Source organism: Dendropsophus ebraccatus, chromosome 5 (assembly GCF_027789765.1).
Source record: "Dendropsophus ebraccatus isolate aDenEbr1 chromosome 5, aDenEbr1.pat, whole genome shotgun sequence".
NCBI classification, from domain to species: Eukaryota; Metazoa; Chordata; class Amphibia; order Anura; family Hylidae; genus Dendropsophus; species Dendropsophus ebraccatus.
Genome location: NC_091458.1, coordinates 36963075 through 36978981, shown reverse-complemented (window position 1 = coordinate 36978981; position 15907 = coordinate 36963075). Strand labels below are relative to the sequence as shown.

The 15907-nt window shown below is 40.9% G+C and overlaps 1 protein-coding gene across 2 annotated transcripts in view; it reads right to left on the bottom strand.

Moving 5' to 3' along the window:
* MTUS2 (microtubule associated scaffold protein 2) overlaps window positions 1-15907 on the bottom strand; it is a 53837-nt gene that overhangs the window by 13071 nt on the left and 24859 nt on the right. Inside the window, exons 1-2 of one of the 2 annotated variants that reach the window (XM_069969875.1) lie at window positions 15606-15763; window positions 7464-7530 (exon numbers count right to left, since the gene is read on the bottom strand). In XM_069969875.1, coding sequence (XP_069825976.1) covers window positions 7464-7530; window positions 15606-15644 — 106 coding nt within the window. In that variant the 5' untranslated portion in view covers window positions 15645-15763. Of the gene's footprint in view, window positions 1-7463; window positions 7531-15605; window positions 15764-15907 lie in introns of those variants that run through there. The other variant, XM_069969874.1, reaches the window with a different exon arrangement.

Here is a 15907-nt window from a genome sequence, read left to right as displayed (position 1 = left end):
GGACTATCATTGCATTAGTTGTATCTTGAACATACAATAATTCCTGAATCTACAGACTTCAGATCATGGGGGTCCTTGTTCTCTAGATGGATGCAGGTCCCGGAGGTGGAACTCGCTAAGATGAGAGAACCCCTTTAAGGATTGTCCTAGAACCTGGACAACCCAATCTAGGTAAGGAAATGTCCTGATAACGTCTAGTGCTCCTTCACTCTGCAAAATGCTCCGCAAGTTGTAATATTGTAATAAGATTAAATATATTAATAACATTATGAAATAGTAATTGAGGCAAATCTGATGTTCAGATTGTATACAAGTAATGTATGATTTCAAAAGTCACAATAATGATAAGCACTTACTATAATAGCTATACCCTTAAAATAAAACCAGCGTGAGGTAACTGAATGAGAGCAATCTAACAAAGGAAGGGGCTCCGAGAACACGACAATAGGTCACAACCACCCTCCACATTCATTGCATCCAATTTCAAACTTTACTCTCGATGGGCCCAGTGGGAGAGCTCACAATCTAAAAATCTAACGTTTTCTAGACCAGTGGGAATATAACAAATAACTCCTTTAAGAACCAGTATAAAGTCTTCTATATAGCTCAATAATAAACTGCCTGCCTGGGAAATCTGTATTATAGCTGTAAATTCATGCAAAACCTTTTGTGAGAAATGAGTGATGGATATATATCGACAAGTATACTTGTTGCAGTACTTGACTGAATAAATGCCTTTCAAGCATAGGTGTAATGCTGTGAAATCCCTCTTTCTTGGGCTGTGTTCACATACTGCAGATTTACTGTAGGAATGCCAGCAAACTCCATGTTCAGTAGCATAGGAGGAGCATGTGATGGAAAATGGAGGCCCAGTGAGATGCAGAAGGATGGATAATGATGAGGGTTGTTGTCATAGTCTGACTCTCAGACCCTGGGCTGTTCAACAAACCTGTACCCCCCGCCACACTGTAACTCTGGCAGTTTAAAAGTGGTGTTAACAGTATGGGATAAATAACGGTATTTTTATGTGTACCTGTAAAAATGAGCACAAAATAGTCATAATCTAAAGTGCTTCGATTAAGATGTCACACTACTTTAACGGAGTCCTTATTGTCTCCACTCCCCACTATTCGTACCTACTGTATGGATTAGGAGATGGCACTTTGTGCTCCATCTCCACAGCACCTGTCTCAGTTTCTATGGCAAAGATTGCTATCTCCTAATGCACACGTATGAACAGCGGGGTAAAGACAATGGCGTCTCCATTAAGGTATCTAAGAACCACAATAAGAATTGAAAAAATTGGAAAAATTACCATTGTGCACAGTGCTATGTGATAGTCATTGTTTATAAAACTACAGGTACATTATAAATAGTTTGGTGCATTTGTAAGTAAGTGTTTTTTGTAAGTAAGGTTTTTTTTTAATATTTGGAGAGGGAGTCGTCATGGGGTTAGATATAAAATAGTGTACTCCATCTCCCACTGCCTCCAAAATCAAACTGGAACATTATTCCCAACGTCAACCACATACCTATATACCGATACTGGACTCTAAAAATTATTTAAATATGCAAAAATGCTGCAAAGACACTATCACCTGTTACTCAATGTCAGTGAGGTAGCCAGACCTTCTACCGGGAAGGAACAACCAGGCGAAGGGGGGTCTCCATTCAAGGAAACCACATTACAACAAAGCACAGTCAAAAATGACAGGACTTGGGAAATACCTACGTAAAGTATCTATCCACAGACTGCTTTGGGGTATTTGCCCCTCATCAGTGTGGAGTAAGATTCTGGGAGCAAAGTCTAGTAAGTGCAGGTTGACCTCATTGGCTTGGTTGTTCCTTCCCAGTAGAAGGTCTGGCTAGTTCACTGACGCTGAGAAAGACATGATGGTGTCTCCCCAGTATTTTTGCTTATTTGATTTCCCTGGGGGCAACATTTCTAGATTCACTGATGCTGAGAAACATGTGATGGTGTCTCTGAAGTGTTTTGATTGATCTTACAAAAATTATTCAGACCCCAAATTAGACCAAAAGACCCCCCCCCCTCACACACACAGATACAGCTCCCATGACCCCCCCCCCTCTTTATCTCACTGATTGCTCTCTTGTGTTTTTAGGCTGGATTCACACTGCGTTTTTGCAATCCGTTCAACGTATACGTTTTTAATTGGGTTTTTTTTTTGAGTCACTGGAAAAACAGATCCAAACGGATGACACACAATTGCATCAGTTTTTGCATCCGTTTTTTCCATAAAATGTATACGTTAAACAGATTGCAAAAACGCTGTGTGAACCCAGCCTTACGCTCATATACTGTTCTCCTGCACCTAACTTCCTAACTAGACTGACTAACTTCCTGACTTTCTTCCTTCTAAAAAGAGTCTGGGCCAGGGATCTTACAGTTTTAGCAGGTGGGTGGGTAACTCTTTCTCAGCTATGGCATTGCTTGTGTCCTACATCACCGACACCTATCAGTAGGATGTAATTCTCCTTCAGCATCACTACAGGAAAAAATTACATAATTTACGGTGCCCACTGAAGTCTGCAGACTAAGGGTACTATTACACCAAGCAATTTTCCGACGACTAACGATTAACGATAAACGATCTAAACGACCGCTAAGGCAAACGACCCGAAATCGTTCGCCCAAGTACACGAAACGATGATCGTTATTTATGATCGTTCTTGCGTTCATTTAGTCGTCGCTATTGCGTACGTTTCAGCTGTGAATTCTTATTCCACCGAACGATGTGCGAACGATGAGCGAACGATCAAACGATAAAAATAGGTCCGGATCCTATTAAACGATCAACGATTTCTCGTTGGTCGTTTAATCGTTGCCTGCTATTACACTAAATGATTATCGTTCAAATCCGAACGATTTAACGATTTTTCGAACGATAATCGTTCCGTGTAATACCACCCTTAAAGTCCCAAGCTGGTGCATCGCGGCATGAACCCAAATTGAGGACCTCAGCTGTAGGAACCATGCAGGCTTATAGATGTAGTTATAGAGAAATAATATGATAATATGTCTGCCATCAGGGGCAGAATTACTACAGGGGCAGGCACATAAGGTCCTGGAGCTGTTCAGGGTCTAAATGTATTCAGGGGTCCAACCTAGGGTGTGAATAGTTTTTTGTTTTAAATTAGTGTTTTCAATATGTCATCCGTGACCATAAAGTAGACACATAGGTCGATATGTTGAGACACCTCGTCATGATATCACCACTGGCCTCTCCATACACTTACATAAATAGATTGTTATGGTATAAAATTCCTCAAGGGCATATACAATTATTGACCATGCCTAATTGTATGTTAATATGCATGATGAGGAGTTATAGCTATATAATGTGTATGATGAATGGATTATGCACCCTTGGGCTCTTTGTGGTTTATCCTCTATAACTATAGACCTTTCTTACAATTTTCAGGTATAGATTCTCAGTCATTTTTTTATAAAATAAAAATGATTATTTTGATCTATTAAAAATAAATAAAAAAATTATAATAATAATAAAATAATAAATAATATATATATATTATATATATATATATACACACACACACACAAGGTGTGCAGGAAGTTCAATTTTTTTTTTAATAAGCTTTAAACCTGACCTTTCCCATTTTATTCACAGCCAATGAATATATGGCTTGCATGCCGTCTGATTTATGGTACAGCCACACTAAATCAACAAGGTTACTATCTCTACAAATGTGTCTGTAAATGTTTCTTCCCAGACATCCATTATGCTGCATGTATTGACTTACTATTGCATAGGGTGGTCTGGATTTACTGGTATAGATAAAAGTATCTGATTTGGAAACCACAGGGCTTAGAGAATACTTATACTTATGCTGCGTTTACACGGAACGATTATCGCGCAAATTTGCTCCTCATCTGTTCCTATATAGTTAGGAAATGGCTTTCACTTATTCCTATGAGTGTGAACTGTGTAAAAAACAAGTGATGTGGGATTGCTCTCTGAAACGCCCATTGAAATCAATAGGAGCTTCAGGAATGCACTGACCAGGGTGCGTAGAAAGCTTTCATGGTGCTGTACACTAGCAAGGTTATGTCGTGTATGACCTAATGGTCTGCTATTAGGTCATACAATGGGAGTTGTGTTTCTCTCATACAGCAGCTAAATACTATCTTAGGGTACGTGCACACTATAAATTGGTGATGGAAAATCTATTGCGCATTTCGTAGCTCACGCCTGCTCGCGGACTCTGGTGCGCAAGTGCATCTCCGCCCGTGTCATAGACTCCATTCTATGCACGGGAGATTCTGCCGTCTGTCCAAAGAATAAACAGTACCAAATAATATCTTCATATAGTAAATAAACAATACTGTCATACCAAGGCCATACAATACCCTCATACTGCAACTAAAAAAGACTGTCATACCAGTACTAAATATTACACTTATATAGTAAATTACCAGCACTGTTATACCATGGTCATACCTTACCCTCATACTGCAACTAAATAATACTGCCATACCAGTACTGAATATTAGGCTCATACAGTAACTAACTAATACTGCTGTACTATGATCAAATGATACACTCAAAGAGTGCCTATATAATACTGCCACAACAGTAGCAAATATTACCCTTATACAGTAAGTAAATATTACTGTCACACCATGGCCATACAATGCCCTCATACTGTAACTAAATAATACTGTCATACAGTAATTTGACAATACCATGCATATATTACCCTTATACAGTAAATAAACATTACTGTCACACCATGGCCATACAATACTCCCATACTGTCATGAATAATACTGTCATCCCATGGCCATATAATAAGCTCATACAGTGACTGATTAAAACCATCATCAAATAATACCCTCATGCAGAGGCTAAATAATACCGCCATACCTTAACCAAAGAATACCCTCATACAGTGACCACAAAAAAGTAACATCCATTGATCGAGTAATTATTGATCACCGCGCTACACAGTGACCAAATAATGACGCTATACTGCAGATAGAGTAAAGCAGTCCTGATCAGGTGCACTCAGCTAGATCCAATGACTTGTGATACAGCCCAGTTGCAGGGGAGACATAGGGGGAGATTTATCAAACATGGTGTGAAGTGAAACTGGCTCAGTTGCCCCTAGCAACCAATCAGATTCCACCTTTCATTTTCCAAAGAGTCTGTGAGGAATGAAAGGTGGAATCTGATTGGTTGCTAGGGGCAACTGAGCCAGTTTCACTTTACACCGTGTTTGATAAATCTCCCCCATAGAGTAAGATTTACACAGTCATGTTCTAGAAGTTCCAGGTCTTATTATGAAATCTAAGCACATCCACAATACGTGCACAGTGTGTGTCTATGAGAACAGAGGAATAACGGCCACTAATGCCTTTCCTACACAGAACCCCCGACCTCTACGCCGCTTCTTTTCATAGATAAAGATGGCCATTTTCCAGTCGCAATTACCAATTGTCAGTCATCCCGTTTCCAGCGGGGAGGAAGCGTTGACATTTACTTTCTCTTATAATTACAAGTTTAGAATAGGCCATAAAGCGGCTAGACTTTGTTTCTGTCTGTTCATCAGCTTTAACAAAGAAAGATTTGGACGCGAAACGCCATGTCTGCTTAATGGGAAGAGCGCAGCGTCAGGTTTCAGCAATTTATAGGCTTCAAGGTATATGACTCATTGTTTCTTGAGAGTGCCACTGTTCCTAAGGAAAGTCCTGCTGTAAGCTGTATTGCTGTCATTAATACTACTTCATGGGGCTTATCCTAAGGCTCTCTGCACATTCAGTGAAATGGGTATCAGAACAAGTACAGTCAGGTACACTCACAATTTGGCATAGAGACACATTCACACAACAGTGCAGTATTTTGGATCTGCATTTTTAAGCCCAAACTAGAAGTAGAACCTACATAGAGTAAAACGTCAATGGGAAGGCTGGCATCGTCCGTGTCTTCAACAAATTCATAGTCTGGGCTAACAAATGCTGAGTGCTTCCATAGTGTCACTATTAAAGCGGTCATCCCTGATTGGGAAAAAAAAACCTGTGCTGCTATCTTCTGGAAACAGCGCTACCCCTGTCTTCAGCTTGTGTGTGGTAATTCAGCTCAGTTTCCATTGAAGGGAATGGAGCTGTAATACCACGCAAAACATGAGTACAGGGGTGGAGCTGTTTTTGTAAAAAAGCAGCTATATTTTTGTAACTCTGGATACAGAGTAGAAAATGTTAGTTGTTTTGCTTGTAAAGCTCTCTGTTCAGTCATAAAGAAAACTAATCCACAATCCTTTGTACCCCTTCCCATTCCTGCATAAATTGTAACCAGTGTGCAGGAGAAAGCTGTTTATGTGGAGGGGAGCTTAAAGGGGTTGGCCACTTTATAGTGAAATTGTTCAGTGTACAGTATTAGTAGGTGTACTCACATTACTTACTGACAGCAGCTCCCTGGATACCTCATAGAGCTAAAATAAGACTCCCCTCCTCCAGGCTGGGCTGCCCTGCTCTGTGGTGAGTATGTTTATAAGACGGCAGACATGGAGGCGCATGTAACCATGCCCCGCCCCAGTGGCATAGGCTTATACAGGCTCAATGGAGAACATTTGGGGGTGGGACATGGTCACATGCTCCTCCATGTCAGCCATCTTATAGACAGACTCACCACAGAGCAGGGCAGCCCAGCCTGGAGGAGGGGCGTCTGATTTTAGCTCTATGAGGTAAATAGGGTCAGTAATTGCTGTGAGTACACTTAGTAATACTTTATACTGAACTATTTTACTATAAAGTGGCCAAGTAAGGAGCAGTAAGAAAGAGAGAGATGAAGGACAATGGTTTATGAGGAACATATGGGACCAAGGGAGTGGTCTATGAGAGAGACATGGGGGGACCACTGGAACAGCTTATAAGAAACTTAGGGAACCATGAAATAAGTCTCAAATGGTGGAACGGGGCGCAACATGGTAGTGGTGGTAGTAGTAGTGATGGGGGACTGTAAGAGAAATATATAAAAACACAGGGGATCATGGAAGCAGTCTGTGAAAGAGATAGAGGACCATGGCAGCCATTATGATATAGATACTGGAACATAAAAGCAGTTTAGGGGGAGATGAGGACTATTGAAGCAGTCTGTGAGACAGATTGGGTACCATGGGAGCAGTTTCTAAGAGAGATGAGGGACTAAGGCCCCGTTCCCACTGAGCAAAACTAGCGGAATTCCGTGGCGGAATTGTCCGTTGCGGAATGCTGTTAGCCTCCCGCTCATAATGGGAGTCTATGTCTCATGCCTCTGTCTCAGACTGTCTCTGTCCAGAGCAGAAGTGGTTATCTGTGGGGATTTGCTACTGGTCAAAATACACCCGATATCACCCTTTGTCCTTACCTTTACACAGTTTAAGGCAGAACACACATTAACAATATAGTAATTCTGTTCATAATGCACTAAAAGGGATTTACTCACCCACTTCATTTCTGATGGTTGCAAGTTCAAGTGATAGTTCTCTTTCTTTCATAAGACCAGCTTCATTCTGTGGGGAAAGTATATTGTTAGATACTTTGTATGCCACATTAAACAAACCAAGCTGAAAGCAGAAAATTATTAAGATGTAACATCTGATAACTGGATAAGCCCTAGACAGGTACAGAATTGAGAGGCAGTCTCGGAGTAGTAGAGAGGTTAGCGCAGACTAAGGACTTTTACAGGAGCGTTAGAATCAGGAGTAAACAAACAAAAAAGAACACTGGAAAAACATAATTGTTCAAACCCCATGTCAGGATACATGTTCTATAACATATAGGGGAGTGTGAGTAACATCACCAGTACAAAGCTCCTGCGCTGTCACCAATGACTTCAGATCTAATAGGTGGAATGGCACTGCTTAAGGCACTATATTTGCAGTCAAAATTATGGGAGATGATTATGCAACCCATTATTGGGGTATGTTATGTATCTGTGATATATCATGAACGGAGCCTAAATCTAAAAGAAAGCATGCACACGGGTCCGTATCATAGGGTGGCAGCAGAAAGGGACAGCAGGAACTCGACACCATGGACCATGCATCCTCCAAACAAGACCTATATGATGGATGTAGGGGAAGAGCAGGAAGGCAAGAAAAGTTGCTGTAATTTTCCAAGAACAGATTCGTGACTATAGGACCCTTGTGGCAGGGTGAATTGGACTTCTGAAAGTGTCTTCTGCTTTAGAAAAAAACAACTGCCATTAGGTTGGGTACAATGCTTAGCTAACTCGACTGTCCAAATGTCCATCCTCAGGACCAGAGGACCCAAGAGTGCACCAAGAAAGATTCCCCTGATGAGAAGGGTTCATTGATTCGTGACAATTGGGCCAAATCTGACCCATCAGCATGGTTATACAGAGATCTAGATACATCTGATCTAGAAATATTTCTCCATTGCTCAGAGATACATTTTTGCCCTCTAGAATCCTTTCTGTTTTCCTAAGACAACAATGGCAAACAGTCTGTTTGCTACTATAGCCCATATATGCCAAGGAGTGATAAGTTGTGTATTCTGACGTGTAAGTTGGACACCAATGTTGTATCAGGCTGCAGTTTCCTGGCTGTATACTCCCTGTTCATCACAACGATTCTTGTTAACCTTCTTTGACCCCTATGGTTGATAAGTAGTTTATATCCACAGATTCCCCTTACACAGGATGTTTTCTATCACACCAAGCTCCAATCATGTAAGGGCAGGTTATGTAATAAGGTGTCAAGTTATAAAATACTGTAATGCCTATACCAATGTATTACCGGACAAAAAGTATTCAACCGATCCTCAAAAGCATAGCCAACTGCATGTATATGAGCAGCAACAACTCTCTATTCTCAGCCCCCCTCTCCTTTGAAAATTTTCAGTGGTTTATATCAAGTTAACATATATTTGGTGATTTATTTTTTAGTGTACTGTGTACATTTTATAACAATCTTGAAATCTTGCGGTCTTCATTCTGGCCACTAGGGCTAAAACTAAACTGTGACTTATTGTTCTGTCTATTATGATAAGGAGGATGATGATGATGGAAACTGATGTGTAAACAGTGTAAACAGAAAAATGATGTATACAGTGAAAAGTGACACCAGTATATAGAGAAGACAATAGGCGTTCCGTCTCCCTTTCCATGTGGAATGACCTCTGCAAAAGTCACAGAGCATGCCCGGACACCTTTCCAATTTTTGTGAATGGAAGAGGACAGTTCCTTGTTTATTGTTGCCTTTGTTCATAGGGTTTGCTGTGAGGCATATCTTTAAATGCTGTTAAAACCATTGATTAGTGTTCAGCAAGCACTTCACAGCAAGTTCGAGTCGATCTGAACCCGAACGTTCGGTATTTGACTAGCTGGGACTGCAGAACTTGGATAAAGCTCTAAGATTGTCTGGAAAACATGGATACAGCCAATGACTATATCCATGATTTCCACATAGCCTTAGGGCTTTATCCAAGTTCAGAAGCCACCGCTAATCAAATGCCGAAAGTTCGGGTTCAGATCAACTCGAGCATGCTCCAGGTTCGCTCATCTCTATTAAGTGCTCATTTCTAGAGTAGGGGAATATTCAATGCTCGAGTAACAAGCTCCATTAAAATCAATGGGAATGTGTATGGTCAGATGGCCACCTTTACCTCAGCATCACAAGGTGCTCGGTTCAAGCTCGATCCAACATCCTGATGCTCGGTCGAGCACTATCCTCGATCAAGCATGCTCGATCAACACTACCATTGAAAAATTACTCCCATAGTTTATATCATAGCTGTGTTACATTTTAACATTGTTGGGCTAAAAAGACAAAATCAATCGGTCTGGGTAATTTTATGCTTCTCAGTCAGACGCTGTAATTTGAGGCATATTTGTCGTTGTTAGGTCTCCGGCATCATCATGACACAAGCATCTAGAAGATAATTACATTAAAGGAATACCACAGTAAGCTTATTTATTGCGACACAGCAGCCGAGATAATGGAAACTCATTGGATCAAAGACGCAGGAGGCGTAAAATACCACTGATAGATAATCAAGAGTGGAACAAAACACTCAGAGGCTAATAATGTCCCAAATGAACCATTAGCAGCAAAAAGTGAAGGCCCACACTATGAACACTGTGGAGTCTTGCAGCCCATTAATTCTGCATTATACAGAGTAAAATAGATTATCAGACATTGCCTACTGTCTCCAATTTGCTATTGTTAAATTAAAAAACCTGATTTACTTGAAAGAGGCTGATCTGTAATAACACAGTCCATGGACAAGTGTGGCACTGTTTCTGAAAAAAAGAATACCCTTTCTCCTAATCTACGATTACCACTTTATCAGTTGTGTAGGTCTTTATTAAAAATTTTGCCTACTTATATTTCAACTGCCTCCATAGTTTTCCGCATGAAATATTTTTGCTTTGTACTTTCACATAACCTAAAGGCCCTATTACACAGAGCGATTATCGGCCATTGCGGCTGTGTAATATAAGGCAATGATCAGCCGACATGAACGATGTCGGCTGATTGTTTCAGTCATAGTCTTTCAACATGTTGAAAGACAAATGACTAATATGACAACGGTGTGCTGCCGTCGCTCCGTGTAATAGGAGCGGCAGCAGACCGCCGCAATCTCCTATCGGCTCCTACAATCTTTAGATCGGCCATGGAGCCCCCCAGCAGCTCCCTGCGGGTCCCCCAATACTTACCCGCTCACTGTCAGCGTGTGTAATAGCGCCGCCAATGAGCGGGGAACGAGGAGCAAGTGATTCTCCCCTACAAATCTGCTCTCTTCTCAGCCCATATGAGGTGTCCTCCTGGAATTTTCTCCCCTCTGTCTACTATTTGATGTGATGTGCAACCAGTTGCTATAATTAATATTGAACAAGTCCATTGGACAGATTTTTTTTTTTTTTTTAATTTTTACACTTTTGTGCCTCAATGACACAACCGTGGATCTTCACACGGTCTGGTCTAAATATTAGGCAGGCCTAGTTAATCTGCCCCATTGAGTTCAAGTGGTTAAACAAGTCATGCGTAAAAGAAACATTGATAGTGTCCTACAACATTAACCACCAAATTTATTGACTTTTATGGTTAAAGGTGACAGAACAGAACAACATTCACCAACGCCAGCAACCAACAGGGCCAAGCAACTTCACATAATCTGCACAATCATGTGCACATATGGTATGTTTAAGGGATAACGTCCGACACAAATTGTAATTTTCTCTTCAAAAATTGATTTGCCACTTCCTAATGAGAATTCTCCTTATCAAATCAGCATAAAGTGTGACTCCTCATTCCCCAAGTATGAACCCAGCCTATTACACCCTATAATCCACTTACCATTAATTACACAGCATAGATTCCCTTTTCCACTGCAACATTAACAGATATTTTTCACCAGCTTCTATGTGTAGGAGAATATTTATCAGCTGCAAGGAACGCTCACGCTCCAAGATCCTGCAAGTCGCTGCAGAGAGAATGAGTACTGGCAGGTTCCCCTGCTAATAATACTTGATCAGGGGGACTCCCAGCAGAAGGATTGCCTGTGATTAGCCAGCCCTTAGGTGACCTATCAGAATAGGGACAGGGAACCTGCAGCCCTCCAGCTGATGCAAAACTACAATTCCCATCATGCCTGGACAGCCAAAGTTTGCATGATGGGAACTGTGGTGGTGCAACAGCCAAAATGGCCGGAGGTTCCTCTTTCCTGTATTAGAAGAAAAAGGGTTGTTTATGGCTGGGGTAAGAAAGTATGGATTGTATTCATTTGGATGGGGTTGAGCTACAATGTCAGGCACAGCTTATAGATAGGAGTGGTGCTATATCTTTGGCGTGCGCAGTGTTCCCTTGCAGCACTGGGTTCAAATCCCACCAATAACATCGAAAGCGAGTTTGTATGTTCTCCACATGTTTGTGTTGGTTTTCTCTGACACTTGAAGACATACAATATAAGTTTATCATTAAGACTGTGAACCCCAATGGAGGCAGGGACCAATCTGAGTGCAGCGGAAAATGTTGAATATTGAATATATGAATATGTTGGGGTTATGTAAATTAAGGAATTATTTTGCTATGATTATAATAACTTTCCTATGAGAAGATCACAGCATTGAAGTCTCAGCTTATAGTTAAAGGGGTTATCCAGCGCTACAAAAACATGGCCACTTTCCCCCCTACTGTTGTCTCCAGTTCAGGTGCAGTTTGCAATTAAGCTCCAATTACTTCATTGGAACTGAGTTTCAAAACCCCATCCAATCTGGAGACAACAGTAGGGGAAAGTGGCCATGTTTTTGTAGCGCTGGATAACCCCTTTAGGCTGGGTTCACACTACGTATATTTCAGTCAGTATTGTGGTCCTCAGGAGTGGATTAAAAACACAGAAAGGATCTGTTCACACAATGTTGAAATTGAGTGGATGGCCGCCATTTAATGGCAAATATTTGCTGTTATTTTAAAACAACGGTTGTTGTATTGAAATAATGGCCGTTATTTACTGTTATATGGCGGCCATCCACTCAATTTCAACATTGTGTAAACAGATCCTTTCTGTGTTTTTAATCCACTCCTGGTTTTGGTTGCAATATGAGGACCACAATACTGACTGAAATATACGTAGTGTGAACCCAGCCTTAACCTGTATACAATGCAGTCTCTTCTGATAATGTACTTATACACTATAAACTATGTACAAACAGATATTTAATTTACCAATAAACACTATAGTAATAAATTGCACTTTAGCCTTGTTAACTTAAATGTTGTTTTTTTTTTAAATCTGTAAAATTCTTTCAATTGTATTGAGGGTGGATGCCAAGGCTCTTAGTATCATAATGCATCAGTCTCCAAGTAAGTAGCTTATAGTTCCAGTTTGCAGAAGAGATTTAAAAAGATCCCTATAGGAATTCGGCATTTATTCCTCCTGAGCCTGAATCAGCCCCATTGTCTTGTGTGTTCCACAAATTTGAAATAAAACAAGTGTGAACCAGTTACAGGTAAAACACAGTGACGCCCAACTCATAGTCCTGGGGTCACATATGTCAGATGTGCGGCCCCCAGGGAGAGAAATTCTTGGATCACATCTGTCCTCCCCAGGGCAATGATCAGGCATGAGCGCTCCTGTACTACTTTGCCTTCTCCTCTGGTATGGGGACCCTGTAGAAACTTCCCTCATCTCCAAATGTTGTATTGTGTGTATATATCTATGAATGAAGATTTATTATATACTTTTGCCATTATCTACATGGCTTGTGCCTTACCAAGCCATGGTGCTTGGGGCAGATATCAGTGGAGAGCATGATGTAAGTGGGCCAAAGGGAGGACGAAAAGAGGAGGACGCTGGTTAAATTCTAGGATCTTGTGGTGCTGAGACAATTCACACAAAATGTTTTTTGTTGTTGTTGTTGCAGATTTGGCTGCTGTTTTGTAAAGATATGGCCCATTTTGGCAGCAATATTAAGCTACATTCACACAGAAAAGATTCTGCATAGATTCCAATATGCATCTTACGGCAAAATCCACATGGAAAGCCGCATGAAAAGCAAAGCACACCAGAAAGATGAAACATTATGTGAATAGTAAACATTTCAGAAATGTATAGGATACCAGTATCATATCAGCATATCAGTAAAGCAGAGATTCAGTTTGCAGTCATAGCCCTATATCTACCTTCCCTGGATAACAGTACAGCCCCGGGAACTACTAACAACTTTTTCCCCTCTCTGAACTAATTAAGAAAGTTTTAATTTTCATAAATTTTAAGAAAGTTTTCTAGTCTCAGTCTTATTACATGGCCTGACTCCAAAAGGTAACCAAGCACAGTTTTTATAGATCAGACAGCACTTGTTTGCAGAATGGTTACAAGGCTGGAGCACTGGGCGAGGAGGGTTTCCCAAACTATTAAAGCATTTCTCTTGGGGCCCTTTGCTGCAATTAATCATACCCTATTACATGGGGCGAGGATGATATTATGATGGTCCATAATGACCCAATCAGCTGACACACAAGCATTTGCTTGTACATAGATCACTAGCCTTATTACAGAGGGCAATATGGGCCAGTTCAGCAGATTATGGCCCTGTGTTATAGGACTCTTAGCCCATAGCTTGGTAAGGTTTGAATGCGCTTTCCTTTGTATCTGCAGACTCATTGACCATTTTAGTAAGGTGATTTCATAATTTTTTTTCTCAGCACTGAGCAATTTCATCTTCTTTTCCTCTACTTCAGGGCTGGGGCACGTGCGGCCCTCAAGCTGTTCCAAAACGATCATTTCCATCATGTCTGGACAGCCAAAGTCAGGCATGACAAGAATTGTAATAGCTGGAGGGCTGCAGGTTCCCCTTCCCTGTAGAAGTAAAAGAACAATCCATAATCTTCAGGTTTCATGTTTTGGTATTAAACATTATTTTTGTCATTTGCTTTGAAACAAAATTGGGGCTGTATATTGTTGCTACCCTCCGTCACCCAACACTCCTTCCTATAGCCTGGATAGAAGGATACATTATGCACGGTCAATAGTGGCAACAACTGTTGCTTCCTGCATTCAGTTACAATACTCTGCGGCACTATCACTACCTGCACTGCTTATCCTCAATATTGTTCTGTGAACAGATTTCACTTACTATCTCATCATTGCAACACGGGTGACAAATATTAAGCAGTATGAACAGAAAAGAGAGAGAAAAATCAATATTTCCATAAGTCATATTTCCTGCCCTGCCTACAGGGACACAGTTCATAAATCAATCCCCCCCCCATGTTCTCATATGACCGCTATAATGTATAAGAAAAAAACTCTAAACTCTGCTCACATGACAGTCCGCACCATAGCAACAAGCAAATTAAACAGTCACCCTATATCGAATCAATAAGGCCGTATCTACACATAACACAAAATGATACAAATAATGCTAACACCAGCCGAAAAATTGGAACCTGTCATAAGTTATGGGCACCAGAAACCTCCTATAACGAATAGTGCCATTCACCCTCAGGTATGACTAGGGGATAATCTCCACTCCTCGGGTTTCCAAGTGTCACCATAAGGAACGCAATTTTGTTCAGCGTCTGTTTCCCATATACGTGAACTGTATAATTGCTATGTATTAGTTATAGCATTGACTGATCGCAGTATACATGATAGAGTGATAGAGTAAGATTTAATATATATCTATATATATCTATATATATATATATATATATATATATATATGTAGTGCAGGACTTTCTACACAATATCAATTATTCTACTACATTAGTTTGGCTTTGCATGCATTTACAACTAGACGTAGGGGCATAGGTTACTGCTTACTACATGCAATTTACATTGAAAAGTATAGGGGTGGGGGACTTGATCCACCGGTAAGTCATATCCTGCGAGTTATTTAGTACAAGCAATATTTTATAAGGAGGATCTAGAGAAAATAGCCATTAATGATACTATCCAGCGACTATGTATCCGCACAAAGCCCCAGTGTTTCCCTTTACTATGACACATGCATTTTGTGTGCAAACCACCAGTTGTCTGGCAGCCCCTCCTCTCACAGTGCTAGACAATAAAGCAGACATTGCATCTCGCCTTGGCTCATGGATAAATAGGAAGACTGTACCGTCTTGTCCCCACAGCAGCAGCAGCAGCACTGGCCCATCCTGGCATCCTGGGAATAAAGGCAGCTTCATTCAGAGGGTTGAGATCAGATCCTATAGAAAAGCGTCTGTCTCCTCCAGTCTTGTCTCTTTCCATGTGCACATAGTGTCTGCTCTCGATGCCTGAGCTAGTGGTTAGCTCCAGGAATCCAGGCAGCCCCAGCACTGTGCACATTGGCAGATGGGAGGGTCCTTGCTCCCTTGTACAAGCAGCTGATCTATAGCTGCATAATAAGAGAACATTCACCAGTCTCCTAGACCAGCT